Source organism: Staurois parvus, unplaced genomic scaffold (assembly GCF_062004578.1).
Source record: "Staurois parvus isolate SC_StPar_1 unplaced genomic scaffold, SC_StPar_1.0 ptg000340l, whole genome shotgun sequence".
NCBI lineage: Eukaryota > Metazoa > Chordata > Amphibia > Anura > Ranidae > Staurois > Staurois parvus.
Window position 1 is genome coordinate 117,334 of NW_028318136.1, and position 17,451 is coordinate 134,784.

At 46.5% G+C, this 17,451-nt stretch overlaps 1 protein-coding gene across 1 annotated transcript in view; it reads right to left on the reverse strand.

The window, feature by feature from the left end:
* Positions 1–891: 891 nt before the first annotated feature.
* Positions 892–17,451, reverse strand: part of LOC149456934 (HAUS augmin-like complex subunit 3) — a 28,571-nt gene continuing 12,011 nt past the window's right edge. The window contains exon 5 of the mRNA XM_089684211.1: positions 892–1,285. Within this exon, the coding sequence (XP_089540337.1) occupies positions 1,064–1,285 (222 nt within the window). The 3' untranslated portion in view covers positions 892–1,063. The remainder of the gene's footprint in view (positions 1,286–17,451) is intronic.

Consider the following 17,451-nt stretch of genomic DNA (forward strand, 5'->3'; position numbering starts at 1 on the left):
ACTCTCACTGGTCACATTCCAGCCAAGCATGAAAGACAGTAAAAAAAGTGTTAAAATATCTGACATAGGATTCTATCTTATACTGTGTATTGTATCCTAATTGTTTAGATATGTCTTCCTTTGTAACATGTTTTCTTTGAAATTAATACAGAAAAAATGAATGTAAACTATATTGGGAGCACACCCTGAAAAATAATTTCAAAATGGTGAGGGCACAGGCAGCAGAGAGGCACCATGAAGAGGGTGAAGGGTGAAAGAAGGAGAGGCAGCGCACTTGCTTTTGTGTTGGGGCATCTTCATCAAGTTTTCTATAAAAGGGCTGGTGGTGGGTGTTTCTCTTTAAATGTTTTGTCTCATCTCCATAATTGTCTTTTTGCTGTACAGCTTGGTCTGTGGAAGGAAGATGAAAAATAAACTTATTGGTGGGATCTCCAGTGGAAAATAAAGGAAAAAAGCCTAAAAAGTGAAGTGAAAATGAATACAGCCAGCACATCTAAGGGTTGGTAAGCTGCAATATAATACATTTTGCTTTTGGGTTTGGATATGCTTTAAACTCCAATAGGGAAAGTATGACATGATGCAGATCAGGAGTTCTGACTCCATGTATTTTTTCTTGGCAAGTGGCACAGAAAGTACAGAGGATGACCATGACTGCCAGAAATTGGAATCTTCAGGAAGAGGCCACCAGTGGCAGCCCATGAGTTGCTCATATGGCAGGTTTTCCTTTTATCTCCACAATGTTCTTGTGAATAATTATTCTACATTTCATTACATATGAACAAGATGGCTGCTTTCACTCTAGGACTGATGGATCACCAAGATGAATAAAGGAACAAGGAGTCAGATGTGTCAACGCCTGTTTATTAAGTACAAACTGGAGTGTTCATAATCTTCTTGCATGTCACCTGTGTAATCAGCCACCACAATAAGTGAACCCAACATGAAGTGCCAGTGCTCTGGTTATCGACACTCTAAAGTTGGGTGTCCTCCTCAATCCATCTGTACCTCGATGGATCCTGGACCAGTTTGGCCAGAAAAGTGGTATCCCACCAAGTCTGTGTCCTCAGTCCGTCTGTATCTCCTTCACCCGCTGCTCCAGATCCTGGACCAGTTTGGCCAGCTGAGCGGGGTCCTGATAGAAGAGAAAATAAAACTGCCTCTCCTGCTCTAGATAAGAAGTCTGAATGGAATGTTTCTTACGTTCCAGATCCCGCAGGCAGTCCAGACATAACTGATTAAACTGAGAGACAGCAGAGGAGAGCACTTCAAAGGCCAGGGTGAGGGGCTAGGGAAGAGAAAAGAAAATGAGAGGACTTGTCAATTTACAGAAGACCCTACTGGTCATGCAACCCTGCTCTTAATGGGGAAAATACATACAAACAAAAAAAAAAATGGGTAAGGTTGAAATTTTGTTGGATCTCCATAGTTTCTCTAGTCCAAGAAACATGATATCCATGGTTCTCTCCATTACAATAAACATTTACACTTGAATTAGTTCAGCATATCTGTTTAGGAATCACTGTCAGATTTTCCCTGGAGCCCGAAACTTAAAAACCACATCAAATTCATAGCTTCTACAGGTCTCTCCTACCTGGGTGCAATAACCTCTAAGTGTGTGATTCAGAGAGTTCTGTGACTATTTGTGTTGAAATGCATGCATTGGTACATGTGCCTATCCATTTTCTATGGACCCTTAGCCTATTTACACTGATGCGGTGTGGCACACCTCGTGATTCGCTCAGGAACCGCACCACATTCCTGTGCAAATCACATGCGATTTCTGTGCGGTGCAATTTGAGCAATACATTTTGTATGGCTCAAATCGCACCGCATCTGCACCAAATAAGTGCAGGACCCTTTTTTAGTCCCCACCAGAATCGGATCGCATGGGTGTGAACACCCATGCGATCCAATTCTGCACATTGCACTGCATTTTGCGAACTGACTTGGGTGTCAACTTAAAATACACACCTGCAGTGGTTCGTATGAACGGGGTGCGATTATAATGCGGTGCGGAAATTGCACAGAAACCGGTGAAAATTACGCACCGCATCAGTGTGAACCCAGGCTGAATCTACATCCACTCATTAACCACGCAAGACCCTGTTTTTCCCCTTGTTGGGGGTGTTTTAATTGTGCAGCCCTGTTTGAAATCTTGCTTTATGCATTGACATACGTCCTAAGACCCAGTCTGTCTGGACAGTATGGTCACCTGCTGATTTTGCACCATCCACAGGCAGTTTAAAGGATGAGTTCACCGTTTGGGAACATGTTCCGCCCGTTTTTCGAGTAAAATATGTAACATGCTCCCAATGCTGCAGCAGCCACTCAATCCCCCCTCTTCCTGTGACAGCAGAACAGGGAGAAGTTCTCTGTACAAGCTGTCACATTTTGAATAGAGTGCAGCCATGCAGGGCTCCACCCACACGACCATGTCATTCAGTCACAGAGTTCTGTGAATGAATGAACTTTAAGTCCTGACAGCCTTAGCGGCACTGTGGTAGGTCATTGATTCTTCCTGTCAGTATATCTGCTTGCCAGTACATCCCATACAGGCAAGCAGATATACTGACAGATCTTCAGGAGACCTGCCTGGCACCAGTGATCTGCTGATCGCTGGTGCAATGTTTTACAGTCTCCTGCAACCAAAAATAATAAATGCACATTTTATCTGCAAAAAAAAGTGAATGTATTATTTTTGGTCATATGGTGAATCTATCCTTTAATCACATGCCGCCCAGCCACTGTATAAATACGGCGGCAGGGAGGCACTGCTGGGCAAAACCACGTTTTAAAACGTGTGCTTTGTAGACAGGTAGGGGGCGTGCGTGAGGCGCGCCGCCGCCCTACCTGTCCCGCCGATCACAGCCGCGGATGTCAGTCGTCGGGTCACAGCTGGTCGTTACCGGCTATGTCCCGGCGATCGGCGGCAATCGCTGACAGAGAGCACAGCTGCAGTAGCTGTGCTTTCTGTCAGTTCCCTGACAGCTCCAGGACACGCTGATTGGGACAGAAGAGTTTCTCTCTCCCAATCAGCGGTGTTCCCTGCAGTACACACCCCTGCCCCCTAGTAAAAACACTCCTCACACAGTTAACCCTTTCCCTGAAAAATAAACTTAACCCCTTCCTCCCCAGTGCCATTAGTACAGTGTCAATGTTTTTTTTTTTGCACTGATCACTGTATTGGTGTCACTGGGGATGTCAATGACCCCAAGTCAGTACCCCCCAATGTCAGAATGTCCGCCACAGTCCCGCCATAAGTCGCTGATCGCCGCTAAAGGTCGCTGATCGCCGCCATTATTAGTATAAAAAAAACCCCTAAAAATCCCAGTCTCTTTCCCGCCATTTGTAAACGCTATAACTTTCACGTAAACCAATTTACGCGTATTGGGGTTTTTTTTTCTAGCAAAAACATGTCGCAGAATATATTTTGGCAGAAATTTATGACTAAATTTGATTTTGAAATTTTTTTTTTACTGGACATGTTTTATAGCAAAAAGTCCAAAATATTGTTTTTTTTCTCAAAATTGTCAGCCTTTTTTTTATAGCGCAAAAAATAAAAACCGCACAGGCGATCAAAATACCACCGAAAGAAAGCTCAATTTGTGGGAAAAAAAGGAAGTAAATTTCATTTATGTACCGTATTGCATGACCGCGCAATTGTCCGTTAAACTAGCGCAGTGCTGTAAAGCAAAAAAATGGCGTAAATTGCAGTATCTATACCATAGTTTGTAGACGCTATAACTTTCACACAAAGCAATCAATATACACTTATTGGGATTTTTTTTTACCAAAAACATGTAGCAGAATACATTTTGGCCTAAATTTATAACCAACTTTGAGTTTACTTTATATTTTTTATAGCTGAAAGTAAAAAATATCGTTTTTCTTCAAAATTCTTGGCCTTTTTTTGTTTATAGTGTGAAAAATAAAAAGCGCACAGGTGATCAAATACCACCGAAAGAAAGCTCTATTTATGTGAAAAAAAGGACGTAAATTTTGTTTGGGTGCAGCATTGCATGACCACGCAATTATCAGTTGAATTAGTGCAGCGCCGAGTAGCAAAAAGAGGCCTGGTCATTAAGGGGGGTAAATCCTCTGGAGGTCAAGTGGTTAATTCATATAAAAAAAAAAAAAACACAAATGTTGATTCCAACAGAAATGTACTTAAAGCAGAGTTCCAGCTGCAAAAAAGTCAGCAGCTACAAAAACTGTAGCTGCTGAGACTTTTAAAATACAGACACTTACCTGTCCCACGATCCAGCAGTGTCCTCATCATGGCTGGTTTCACCGGCGGTCTTCTCTCCCTGGCGCTGGCATCTTCAGTGTGGGCACCCAGCTGTGACAGCTTACAGCTTCACAGCCGGGTGCCCACTGCGCATGCGCGAGAAGCTTTGTGAATGGCCCTGTAGTCTTCTAGGACCTGTCACGTGTCCCAGAAGACTACAGGGAGGGGGGGGAGAACTTTCACTTCCAATTGCCTAGGAGATCGGAGCAGAAGTGGGAGCGGGTACCTGTCAAATTCGGGTACCCGCTCCCCAAAGCTGAACTTCCCCTTTTGGATTTAAGCTAATTACAGTACAGAGCATGTTTTTTCAGTCTTATAAAGTGTAAGAAGACAATCACTTTCCACAGCGCTGTCTTTGAGATGCACCAACACTGAGGGAACATGGAAGAAATGGGAAAGGTCTAGCAGGTATTGAACAAACGTGCACTAAACACGAGGGGAGGACAGATAAAAATACCCAAATCCCATACTAAACAAGCTGGCTCAAAACCACCTCTAGATGACAACATATTGCAGAAAAAATGATAATCGCATGTAGGTCAATACAAGACATAAAAAAATACATGAAAATGGGGCATAACAACCCCGCTGAAATGGCTTGTTTGCTGTATAAGTTTCAGTTAGCTAAATAAATTCCAGACAAAACAAAAACGTGTACAAAGTCACACAATTGGTTTACTTTGAAAAGCAGCCACAGCCTCATTTTAAAATTCTGTCACCTGCCAGCAGCTGCAAAGTAAGACCAATTCATGAGCGAGTCATTGTAGGCAGAAAATGTTCTTGGTGAGGCATTCACTTTAAGTGGGTGTGGTTCTACAAGAGTTCTACAGATTGTTAGCCTAAAGCCAGCCATAAACGGTTCGAATCTAGAAGAGATTCAAAGCAAGTATGGACAGGCTGAATGTACCCAAGTTGATCGATCGATCAACTTGGGTACAACCAGCCTGTTGGATTTTCCATGCAATTATTGCCACTAGGAGTAATCACCGTGTTATTCTAACGGGGACGGCTCCCCCCACTGGGGGAACGCAATGGCTCCAAAGGAGGGATTCCCCCATCAGTACTAATTGTGTTGACGGGGGAATCAAGAGATTTTCTTTCGTGGTTGTACGAAAGAAATTGCTCCATATATATATAGGGGTGTGGTGATTAGTTAACTAAAGAAAGGTAGTAACCATAAACACTGAACCCCAAAGTTTTAGAGGAGGACAGCAGACAACAACTCTATGAATAATCATCCTACACAGTAAAGAAATGGTGGGAAATACTACATACATACAAATTAAAATATTGAAATGAAGCCACTCAGTGAATCATACCTGCTGTATTAGCGATTTCCCAGGTCTAGATATTAGTGACATGCATACAGCAGCCATGGTGTACCCTATGCTCCTCTATGCGTCTTTTAGATTGTAAGCTCCATGAGCAGGGCCCCCCTATTCCTTCTGTATTGATATGTATTGTAATTGTACTGTCCCCCTTTATATTGTAAAGCTCTGCGGAAACCGTTGGCGCTATATAAATCCTGTATAATTATAAGAATTATTATTTTCAGTAATAATCATGAAATTAAATGAATACTAATAACGGCAAAAACAAAACTTGGAGACTTTCTTTATCTGAACTAGCAAAAGTGTGCCTTTTCCAGTACAGACAATGTTACAGAACTGTTTTAGTGGGTTAGAGACGTAGGAGAGGAGCGTGTAGGGTATGGAGGCAGACAGCGTGTGTAGGAGAGGAGCGTGTAGGGTATGGAGGCAGACAGTGTGTAGGAGAGGAGTGTGTAGGGTATGGAGGCAGACAGCATGTGTAGGAGAGGAGCGTGTAGGGTATGGAGGCAGACAGAGTGTAGGAGAGGAGCGTGTAGGGTATGGAGGCAGACAGTGTGTAGGAGAGGAGCGTGTAAGGTATGGAGGCAGACAGTGTGTAGGAGAGGAGCGTGTAGGGCATGGAGGTAGACCGTTTGTGTAGGAGAGGAGCGTGTAGGGCATGGAGGTAGACCGTTTGTGTAGGAGAGGAGTGTGTAGGGTATGGAGGCAGACAGTGTCTGTAGGAGAGGAGTGTGTAGGGTATGGAGGCAAAGTGTAGGAGAGGAGCGTGTAGGGCATGGAGGCAGACAGTGTGTATAGGAGAGGAGTGTGTAGGGTATGGAGGCAGACAGAGTGTAGGAGAGGAGCGTGTAGGGCATGGAGGCAGACCGTGTGTGTAGGAGAGGAGCATGTAGGTTATGGAGGCAGACATAGTTATATTGCCTTTTCTTTGTATCCTGAACAAATCTTCTGGCAGTTGTGGCTGCAATCTCTCTTGGTCCACTTGACCTTGGCTTGGTATCAAGAGATCCCTGAATATCCAGTTCTTAATTATGGATTGAACAGCACTGACTGGCATATGCAAGGCTTTGGATATCTTTTTATATCCTTTTCCATCTTGATAAAAGTTCCATTTCTGCTCCCCATGGCTCAGTATCTAGCCTACTCCGTGCATCCACGTGATAGCTAACAAACTCATTGACTGTTTATACATGGACACTAATTACAATATAAAAAGCCACTGTGAGGGACCGCCTAGTGGCACCACTAGCACTCCACCGGTCAGGCGTGCCCAGAGCGCGGAGTCTAAGCCCCAGGGTACTTGTAAACCAGAGCCCCTGATGGTGGGGATGGACTTGGAGTACCCCGAGACCAGGTTGCAACTACTGAGCACACCTGTCAGTGGTAGGGGTGTTCGCCAGGGGCTCCAACCAGGGAGAGCCAGATGTGAGGAGGTCGGGTGACCCCGATGGGATGATGGATGGATAAGCAAGTGCGAAGTCAGACGGGCCGAGTTGGTAACGTAGAGGACGGTATGGTACAAGGGAGCGGACAGAGAATCGTCGGGTCACACGCCAGGTCAGCAACAGCAGGTCAGATCTAATGAGGGGCATTCAGAAGAGAGGTCAGGCAAAGCAAAGGTCTGGGCAGGAGAAATCAGCAGGTCAAGAGCAATCCGGGTCAAATAACTTACTAGGAACAGGTTCAGATTCGCAGGATACAGGTAGGACCAGAAGGCACTGAATGACAGCTCAGGGCCATTTAAATATCCCGCCCTGCGCTGCCATTGGTGCCCAGCGGGCGGCCGCGGCTTCTACTGCGCATGCGCGAACTCGAACGCCGCGGCCGGCCCGGACCTAGTGCCCGTGTCCCTGCACAGGGCAGTGCACTGCGCCTGCGCCGGGACCATCGCGGCGGGGATCGAGGAGATCCCTGACATTGCCCCCCCCCTACGGGCAACCTCCAGATGCCCACCCGATCTCTCCACCACGGGTGGTCACAAAGAAACCTCCGGACAAGTCTGGGTGCATGGACATTATGGGCTGGTTCCCAAGAATTGTCCTCAGGGCCGTAGCCCTTCCATCTGATAAGAAATTGGGTCTGGCCCCCCCTTCTTCGGCACTTCAGGATCGTTTCAACCTCAAATTATTCTTCCTCTTCGACTGTTATGGCCTCCGGGGGCCTGGATTCTCGTTCCGGGAAGGCATCTGGGACTACCGGCTTCAGCAGGGACACGTGGAAGACTGGGTGGATCTTGAGTGTCTCAGGGAGAACAAGTTCATAGGCCACTTCATTGACCATCCGCTTAATGCAAAAGGGGCCTATAAATTTAGGTCCCAACTTCTTCGAAGGGCAGAGCATCTTCAAGTTAGATGTAGCCAGCAAAACCTTCTCTCCGGGCCACAACACCAGATCTCCTCTTCGTTTCCTGTTAAAAGCCTTTTTGTAGTCTTCTTGGGCCTGACTGATGGCTTCCTGTAGTTTCTTATTGTTTGAAGAGAAAAAAGTTAGTGCATCCTGTGTTGCTGGAACTGGGCATTCCGGGACCAAATCCGGGAGGAAGACAGGGTGAAACCCATAGTTGGAGAAGAACGGGGACTGCCCTGTTGCTGAATGGCAAGTGTTGTTGTACGCGAATTCCGCCAAAGGGAGAAGTGGCACCCAGTCGTCCTGAGTAAATGATGTGTAACATCGCAAGTATTGCTCCAGGGTCTGATGGGTCCTTTCGGTCTGTCCATTAGTCTGAGGGTGAAATGCCGAGGAAAGGGATAGTTTGATATCCAGGGCTTTGCACAATGCCCTCCAGAATCTCGAGGTAAATTGAACCCCTCGGTCCGAGACGATGTCTTCAGGGACCCCATGCAGTCTTACAACCTCTCGAATGAAAACTTGCGACGTCTCGGCTGCCGATGGAGTCTTCCGTAATGGTACGAAATGGGCCATTTTGGATAAACGGTCCACGACCACGAGAATTGCTGTGTGGTCTAGTGAAGGTGGAAGCTCGACTATGAAGTCCATTGAGATCTTCTGCCAAGGCCGTTCAGGAATGGGTAATGGACGTAGCAGACCCCAAGCCTTATTTCTTGAAGGCTTGTTCCTTTGGCAGATGACACAGGAGCCCACGTAGTTCTTACAATCCTTGGCCATGTCTGGCCACCAGAAGGAACGTCGGAGAAGTTCCAGGGTCTTGACTGGGCCAAAATGTCCTGCCATCGGGTGGTCGTGGCAATGTCCCAAGACTAGGGTTCGGGCTTCCTCCGGCACCACAATCCGGTCCTCCCTCCATAGGAGTCCCCCCTTGTTCTGGAGGGGCGCCCCATCGGGGGTAGACATGGCTGTGGATGCTCCATTATCTTGGAGCGAAGGTTCGTCTGGAGGGCCAAGAAGTTTCCTGCAGGCAGAATAGTGTCAGGTACTGGGATCTCCTTGGCGTCCTCGTACATGCGTGACAACGCGTCTGGTTTCGTGTTTTTTGATCCCGGCCTGTACGTGATGTGGAAATGGAATCTTGAGAAAAACAATGCCCATCTCACTTGTCGTGGGCGCAAACGTTTGGCGGTCCTCAGGTATTCCAGGTTCTTGTGGTCTGTGAATATCAGGATGGGGTGTGAGGCACCTTCCAGCAGGTACCTCCATTCCTCTAATGCTGTCTTGATAGCCAGTAGTTCTCGATCGCCAATGTTGTAATTCTTCTCTGCAGGGGTAAGTTTCCGTGAGAAAAATGCTACCGGGTGGAGTAATTCCTTGGCGCCCTTTCGTTGGGAAAGAATGGAACCAACCGTGTTCTCGGACGCATCTACCTCTAAGATGTAGGGCAGGGAGGCGTCAGGGTGACCCAGAATGGGTGCCGAGGTGAATAACCTCTTTAATGCTTCAAAAGCTTCCTGTGCCTCTGGAGTCCATCTGAATCGGGTCCCAAGCTTGGTTAACTGAGTGATGGGGGAGACCAGACCCGAGAAGTTCTTGATGAACTTCTGGTAGAAGTTTGCGAACCCGATAAATCGTTGCACGCTTTTCCTGTCCGTGGGTTCAGGCCAATCTAGGATCGCAGAGACTTTCTGAGGGTCCATTGCGACCCCCGCGGTGGAGATAATCAGGCCCAGAAATGTAATGCTAGACTGTTCAAAGCAACATTTCTCTGCTTTAGCGTACAACCCATGCTGCTGCAACCGCCCCAACACCCTTGCTACATGTACACTGTGCTCCCCCAGGGAGGATGAGAAAATCAAAATGTCGTCTAAGTAGACGATTACAAAGATATCCAGGAAGTCCCTAAAGATGTCGTTTACGAAGTGCTGGAAGGTGGCCGGTGCATTGCACAACCCGAAAGGCATGACCAGGTATTCGAAATGGCCAAAACGGGTGCGGAAGGCTGTTTTCCACTCATCCCCCTCCCTTATGCGAACCAAGTTGTAGGCTCCCCTTAAATCCAGCTTGGTAAACACTACTGCAGCCTTTAAACTCTGGAATAATTCCGGTACCAATGGTAGCGGGTAACGATTTTTGACTGTGACCCTATTCAGTTCCCGGTAGTCAATACACGGCCTCAAGGTCTTGTCCTTTTTTTCCACAAAAAAGATCCCTGCACCTGCTGGAGAAGTGGAGGGACGGATGAATCCCTTCCGGAGGCTGTCCTCAATATAGTCCCTTCAGGGCCCCTAATTCGAGCTCAGAAAGGGGAAAAATTCGACCAAAGGGAATTTCTGAACCAGGTAACAGGTCAACAGGACAGTCATACGGGCGGTGGGGGGGTAGAGTATCTGCTCCCCGTTTACTGAACACATCAAGAAACTCATGATAGGCTGCAGGAATCACTTGTTTTAAGCTGGCATCCCCTTCAGAGCACAGGAGGACCTGGGGGACCTCCGGGCCTGAAGTTCGGCAAAGTTCCCGACAGTATGGGGAAGGGAATGAGATAACCCCAGTTTCCCAGTCAATTTGGGGGTTATGGGCCCGCAACCATGGGAGCCCCAGAATGACTGGGAAAAGGGGTGATGCAATAGCATCCAGGCGGAGGAGCTCCCGGTGCTGGCCGGCGATGGAAGTAACAATGGAAGGGGTCTCCTGGTTAACCACCCCTGATTTTATCCGGGAACCATCGGCCAAAAAGATGTGAAACCCCTTCTCCTTTGGATGGAGGGGGATACCCTGCCGGTGAGCAAAATTGATATCCACAAAACAGCTGCATGCCCCCGAATCAACTATGGCCGTCACCTCCACAGTCCTTTCTGAAAGCTGAAAGGAGAGGGGCACAACTAAGTATTGGGACGGATTCATATTGCCAATAGATAAGGAAGACGAGGTGAACTTACTCAGTTTCTGCGGGCAGGAACGTACCATGTGACCAGCTTCACCGCAGTAGAGACACAGGTTCTGGGAGCGTCTGCGCTGGCGTTCCTCTGGCAGTAGTTTAGGCCGTGCCAGGTCTAGCTGCATGGGTTCGGGAGCATCCTCAGACGGCAGGTTCTGGATGTTTGGCCTAGTAGCTTGACTGGATCCTTAGAATGACCCCCAGGTATTTCCGCAGCCTTGACCAGACTTCTCCAAACTGCGCTCCCGTAGTCTACGGTCAATTTTAATGGTTAGTGCAATCAAGTCCTCTAATGTCTCGGGCACCTCCACCCGGACGAGCTCGTCTTTCAGAGCCTCTGATAGGCCCATACAGAACTGGTGCAAAAGCGCAAACTCGTTCCAGCGAGTGTCCCCCATCCAACGCCTAAAGTCAGAGGCGTATTCCTCTGCCGCTCGCCGACCTTGTCGGAGTGCGTATAATGTGGCCTCGGCCGAGGCTGCCCGTTGTGGATCATCGTATAAGATGGCCATAGCGTTAAAAAAATTGTCAACCGAAACAAGATGTGGATCATTGTTTCCCCTTAGTCGGTGGGCCCAGTCTTGGGGTTCACCCTGCAACAGGGAGATAAACCCCACCTTCACTGATTCTGTCAGAAAGGTCCATGGTTGCAGTTCAAAATAGAGCAGGCAGGAGTCACGGAATGACCGGAAGCGTGTGCGATCCCCGTGGAAGCGCTCGGGTAAGGGTACTCGGGGTTCCGCCACAGGGAGTGATGCGGAAGGCCCGGGAGCTGGCTCATGGGCTGCTGCGACCGGGGGTGCAGGAGCCGGGGCTTGTGAAACAGGAACAGATACGGTGCAGGCCTGGAACCGGTTCTCAATCTGCAAACATCTGTCCTGTAACACGTTTACAGCTTGCGTCAGGGTAGCCAAGTGTCTGCAAATTTCCTCCATCGGTGAGGGTCCTCCTCGAGGCTCAGTCATGGCCTTCTGGTACTGTGAGGGACCGCCTAGCGGCACCACTAGCATTCCACCGGTCAGGCCTGCCCAGAGCGCGGAGTCTAAGCCCCAGGGTACTTGTTCACCAGAGCCCCTGATGGTGGGGATGGACTTGGAGTACCCCGAGACCAGGTCGCAACTACTGAGCACACCTGTCAGTGGTAGGGGTGTTCGCCAGGGGCTCCAACCAGGGAGAGCCAGATGTGAGGAGGTCGGGTGACCCCGATGGGATGGATGGATGGCTGAGCAAGTGCGAAGTCAGACGGGCCGAGTTGGTAACGTAGAGGACGGTATGGTACAAGGGAGCGGACAGAGAATCATCGGGTCACACGCCAGGTCAGCAACAGCAGGTCAGATCTAATGAGGGGCATTCAGAAGAGAGGTCAGGCAAAGCAAGGGTCTGGGCAGGAGAAATCAGCAGGTCAAGAGCAATCCGGGTCAAATAACTTACTAGGAACAGGTTCAGATTCGCAGGATACAGGTAGGACCAGAAGGCACTGAATGACAGCTCAGGGCCATTTAAATATCCCGCCCTGCGCTGCCATTGGTGCCCAGCGGGCGGCCACGGCTTCTACTGCGCATGCGCGAACTCGAACGCCGCGGCCGGCCCGGACCTAGTGCCCGTGTCCCTGCACAGGGCAGTGCACTGCGCCTGCGCCGGGACCATCGCGGCGGGGATCGAGGAGATCCCTGACAGCCACAGATGTGGGAAATTAACCTTAGTTTCAGCTTTTCAACCTGTGTGTCACCTTGTGTGTCTGTACCAAGGCCAAACATTCCAGGGGATGAAAACTTTTGATCATGGCCATTTGGGTGATTTCTGCAATCATAATTTAAAAAGGATCCAAACTATGTGACAATACATTGGTTCATATGATCACTATCCCTAAATAAAAAAGGTTTTTCTGGCATGATCAGTCATATTTTCAATATCAATGCCAAAATTTCATGATTTCTGCAGGGTATGTAAATTTATGAGCACAACTGTACATCAATATGTATAGTGGTGAGCATGCCAATTCAGCTATAATGGGCACGTAACACTTACAAGGGCTAAAAAAAAAAAAAAAAAAAAAAAAAAAAAGTGTCTACCTTATTTATTTTCAATGCACTGCAAGACGTTCTGTATTGGAAGTGTTGTAGTGTGACCTCTAATGGTTAGCAGAATCATTTTATTTTGGCCAGCAGCCTGTGTAAACTCTCAGTTACAAAAGTTGATGTCTATTTCTGTATACAATAAGATCATCTATATATGGTTTGCCTTATTTTAGACTCCAATCAAAGAAGCATTATCACTGTTTATAAATATTACAACTACATGGCTTTTGTTATTACACATAATAAGCCATTCACAATTACCAAGTCCTCAACTGACCTGGTTGGATGTTGTGCATCCATTTAGGCTTTTGAGGTCAGGTGAGGTCAGGGCAATCAGAACTGGCTTATGTTAAAAAAATAAAAAAAAAAAAGTTTCAAAAAACTTAAAAAATAAAAAACAATACATTACAAATTGTAGAATGTGTGTAATAAAAAATCTGTTTGCTTTCACTTTTTTTCTTGCTTGTTTCGGGGTGTGTCGTTTGAGTTTTTTCAATATGTTTTATTTATAAAAAAAAAAAAAAGGTGGTGGGAGGGGGGTGGGGGGGATAAGACAGTAATACAAGCATTTACAAGTAGTTAAAGTTTTTAAGTCACCATTATTTCCTATTGTCTAAAAACCCTCAAAAAAAGAAAAAAATCTGAAAACAAAAAGAAGAAAATGACAGGTAATTTTAAAAAAATGTATGTCTACATTTGCTTGTGCTACTATTTCTGTGTTTTCAATTTTTTTTTTTGAACAGCTAAAATACCAATGTAAAAATGGTACACAAAATTGTCGTCTTTTCTTTTTTCCCCCTTTTAAAATAGATTTTGTTATATCTTTAAACACATCTCCTTTAAATGTTCAAGTTGCTTTATGCACAGATGCATGATCCATTTTTTTTGTTTTTGAAAAATACATTTCTCTATAATCACATTTACAGTATATAAGTTATAACTTGTGTTTGCAGCGCCTACAGCAGGGGTGCTCAACCTGTGTCCCTCGGAGCCCTCTGATGTGGCCCTTGACCTAAAACCAGGGTAGCTCACTTAAATTATATCTTGTGGGTCCCTGAATGCAAGAGTTTTGGTGTACCCTCAGAAAGTGCACCAGACCCGCAAGATATAATAAAAGTCTATGGAAAATGGCAGGTAACCCGAAGGAAATCCACAGGTGCACCGTAGCTCATCAGTGTGAAAGCAGCCTTATAGGGGGCTCAGGACAGTAAGGGCTAGTTTACATTTGCATCTTGAGGGGCAGTAAAAACCTATAGTTGAGATGTGTTTTTACCACACACCCCCAACCACTGGTGTAGCATCAGTGGTCTCAATGGTGACCTGCCCCATGCTCCAGGGGGGCCCGTGTGGCCTCCCTGTCACATTCCGTTTTACACTTGGACAGGAGGGGCAGCATATACAAGAATCGGTCCTCTCCATTTTGCTCCTCCAACTGCTAAAAGCCGGCTTCTCCTCCTATCTCTCCCAGCAGCTGCAGGAGGAAAATAAAAAAAAAATCATAATTCTGAACCATTTCATTTTATTGTGGCCTGCGACCGGTTACCAAATCACTTAAGTGACCCTTGTTCTTCAAAATGTTGAGCACCCCTGGCCTGCAGCATTTGATTATTATAAATGTGGATCAGTATAAACAGTGTGCATATGAAGAAATAAACATCCAGTGAAAACATACACAATCATAATGTGCAAACAATATACAAACGGTGATCAAACTAATACAGTAATGCAAAAAAGTCTTTATAACAAGCTCATTTAGGTGCAGAAAATCTAAATATGCTGTGACATCCACCACCGTATCCAATCTAGAGCCCATCTTCCAGTGTATGGTCTTACAAATCCCCCTGGTGAATTTCACACTCAAAAGAAATTGGAACTGCAAAACGCACAGCAACAACAGCCTGATTGCTCAGAGTAGCTTGCAATCCATGCCACAACCTCTGACAGATGGAACGGTCTGTCCTCCCATAACAGTTTTCAGACCGGGATAAGTTGCATCAATAAAGCTCAAACAGATCCATAGTGTAGTCATTTTATTTAAAACATGCCACAAGCACAACAAAGCATCCAAAGCTAATCAAAATCTCATATAGATCTCACATTAGGAGCCACTGCTTAGAATTCAAGGCAGCAACGTGACATCAGGGCTGAGACTCCTGGGCGGAGTCTAAACTCTGACATCACACTGCTGCAGTGCACTTGGATGAACTTGTTAGAGACTTTTTGGGCATCACTTTTTTAGTTTGGTCACGGTTTGTATTTATATTATATTGTTCGCACATTATGAGTGTATCTTTTCACTGATGGAGATTTATTTATGTGCACATGATCTATATCAGCCTTCACTACATGGTGAACTGCGGTCTGGATCCACACCTACTGAAGGCCCAGTCCAGACCAACAGCCCACCATTCTGCTCTGCTGGATCCTTACTAAACTGCAGTCAATGGTAGTTAGGATTTCCGTTTTTTTCATGTGTGTGCTCTGCCCCATGCAGCATGCTTCTCCTCCCAGCTCCCGTCCCCCACATGGCTCTAATCGAATCTACTGATCTATCGTGAGACTCTGATGGGGTAAATCTGATGTATGGGGGCACTCTGATGGGGTAATCTGATGTATGGAGGCACTCTGATGGGGTAATCTGATGTATGGGGGCGCTCTGATGGGGTAATCTGATGTATGGGAGGCACTCTGATGGGGTAATCTGATGTATGGGGGCACACTCATGGGGTAATCTGATGTATAGGGGCGCTCTGATGGGGTAATCTGATGTATGGGGGCGCTCTGAAGGGGTAATCTGATGTATGGGGGCGCTCTGAAGGGGTAATCTGATGTATGGGGGCGCTCTGATGGGGTAATCTGATGTATGGGGGCGCTCTGATGGGGTAATCTGATGTATGGGGGCGCTCTGATGGGGTAATCTGATGTATGGGGGCGCTCTGATGGGGTAATCTGATGTATGGGGGCGCTCTGATGGGGTAATCTGATGTATGGGGGCACACTCATGGGGTAATCTGATGTATGGGGGCACACTCATGGGGTAATCTGATGTATGGGGGCACACTCATGGGGTAATCTGATGTATGGGGGCACACTCATGGGGTAATCTGATGTATGGGGGCACACTCATGGGGTAATCTGATGTATGGGGGCACACTCATGGGGTAATCTGATGTATGGGGGCACTCAGATGGGGTAATCTGATGTATGGGGGCACACTCAGGGGGTAATCTGATGTATGGGGGCACTCTGATGGGGTAATCTGATGTATGGGGGCACACTCATGGGGGAAACTCATGTATAGTGACACCTAATATATGGGGGCACTCTGATGGGGACACCTGATATAAGGGGGTACTCTGATGGGAGAAACTGAACTAAGAGGTACTCTAATGGGGACACCTTATGTAAGGTGGTTCTTTTTTCTTTTACTTGAACAGAGAGAGTCGGACCTCGGCTGGAAGAAAAATGTTAGCAATTGGACCTCTTTGAATGTTAATTCATTACCCCTGATCTATATACTGATCTGCATTTATACAAATTTTTTTCTGCTGTAATCACTGCAAACATACAGTATGTGATAAAGGTTTTCTCTGGGTGTATATATTAACCCTTATCTTTGATGGCTGCCTGTCCTGTTTTATCACAGAGCTGACCTGATTAACCCATCCTATTTATGTGCGTTAGCCTTGCCCAATAACATACACAATTCTCAACTGAGTATGTGCCAACATGTCAAGGCAGTGTGTATGTTGGGGCAATGGTGAGGGAATGCAGTGGCAGCTTTTGTATTTTTTTTTACAGTAACATGTGCAATAAATAAAGCAAATAAAGCATAATAATTATTTCTGTGTTGCTCATGTGTGCCCTCTCATGCACAAACACAGTACTGCAATTGCATTGTTCAGCTAAAAAATAGGAGGTACAGAGCCTATGAGAGTGGCTCTGTACCACATGATTACTGTGACCAATCACAGCACTGCACAATGTAAACAATGGCTTCAGTCAGTTATTGTGTCTAGTGCACCATTACCAAGCTCCATGTTTTAACCCTCTCATACTGGTAAAGATGGACCCTCACCTTCATATATGGACACATATGAGAAACAGGTCAATGGGACATCTCCCCTCCTAGTGGGGGTAATGTAGTAATCCCTTCTGTGCAAAATCACCCAAGCCCTTGGGGGAAGCCCAAAAAGAATTATAAAATTATGGAGTTACGTGATGTGTGACGATATGCGTGGGGAGGAGCTTGGGTGACGTCAGAGCCAACAGTTCAGTAGGAGCCACAATATACAGCTTTACCACTACCTATATACTGTGGTTGTTGTACTGTTACCATGTGAGTGTATTTCAATAAATTTTTATGAGCTTTTAGCAGATGTGCTGCACTCTGGTCACTCTATATGGTTGTTAAGTTCCATTTTCAGAATCAGCATGATCGTTCAGAGGGCTTGTTGGAGGACA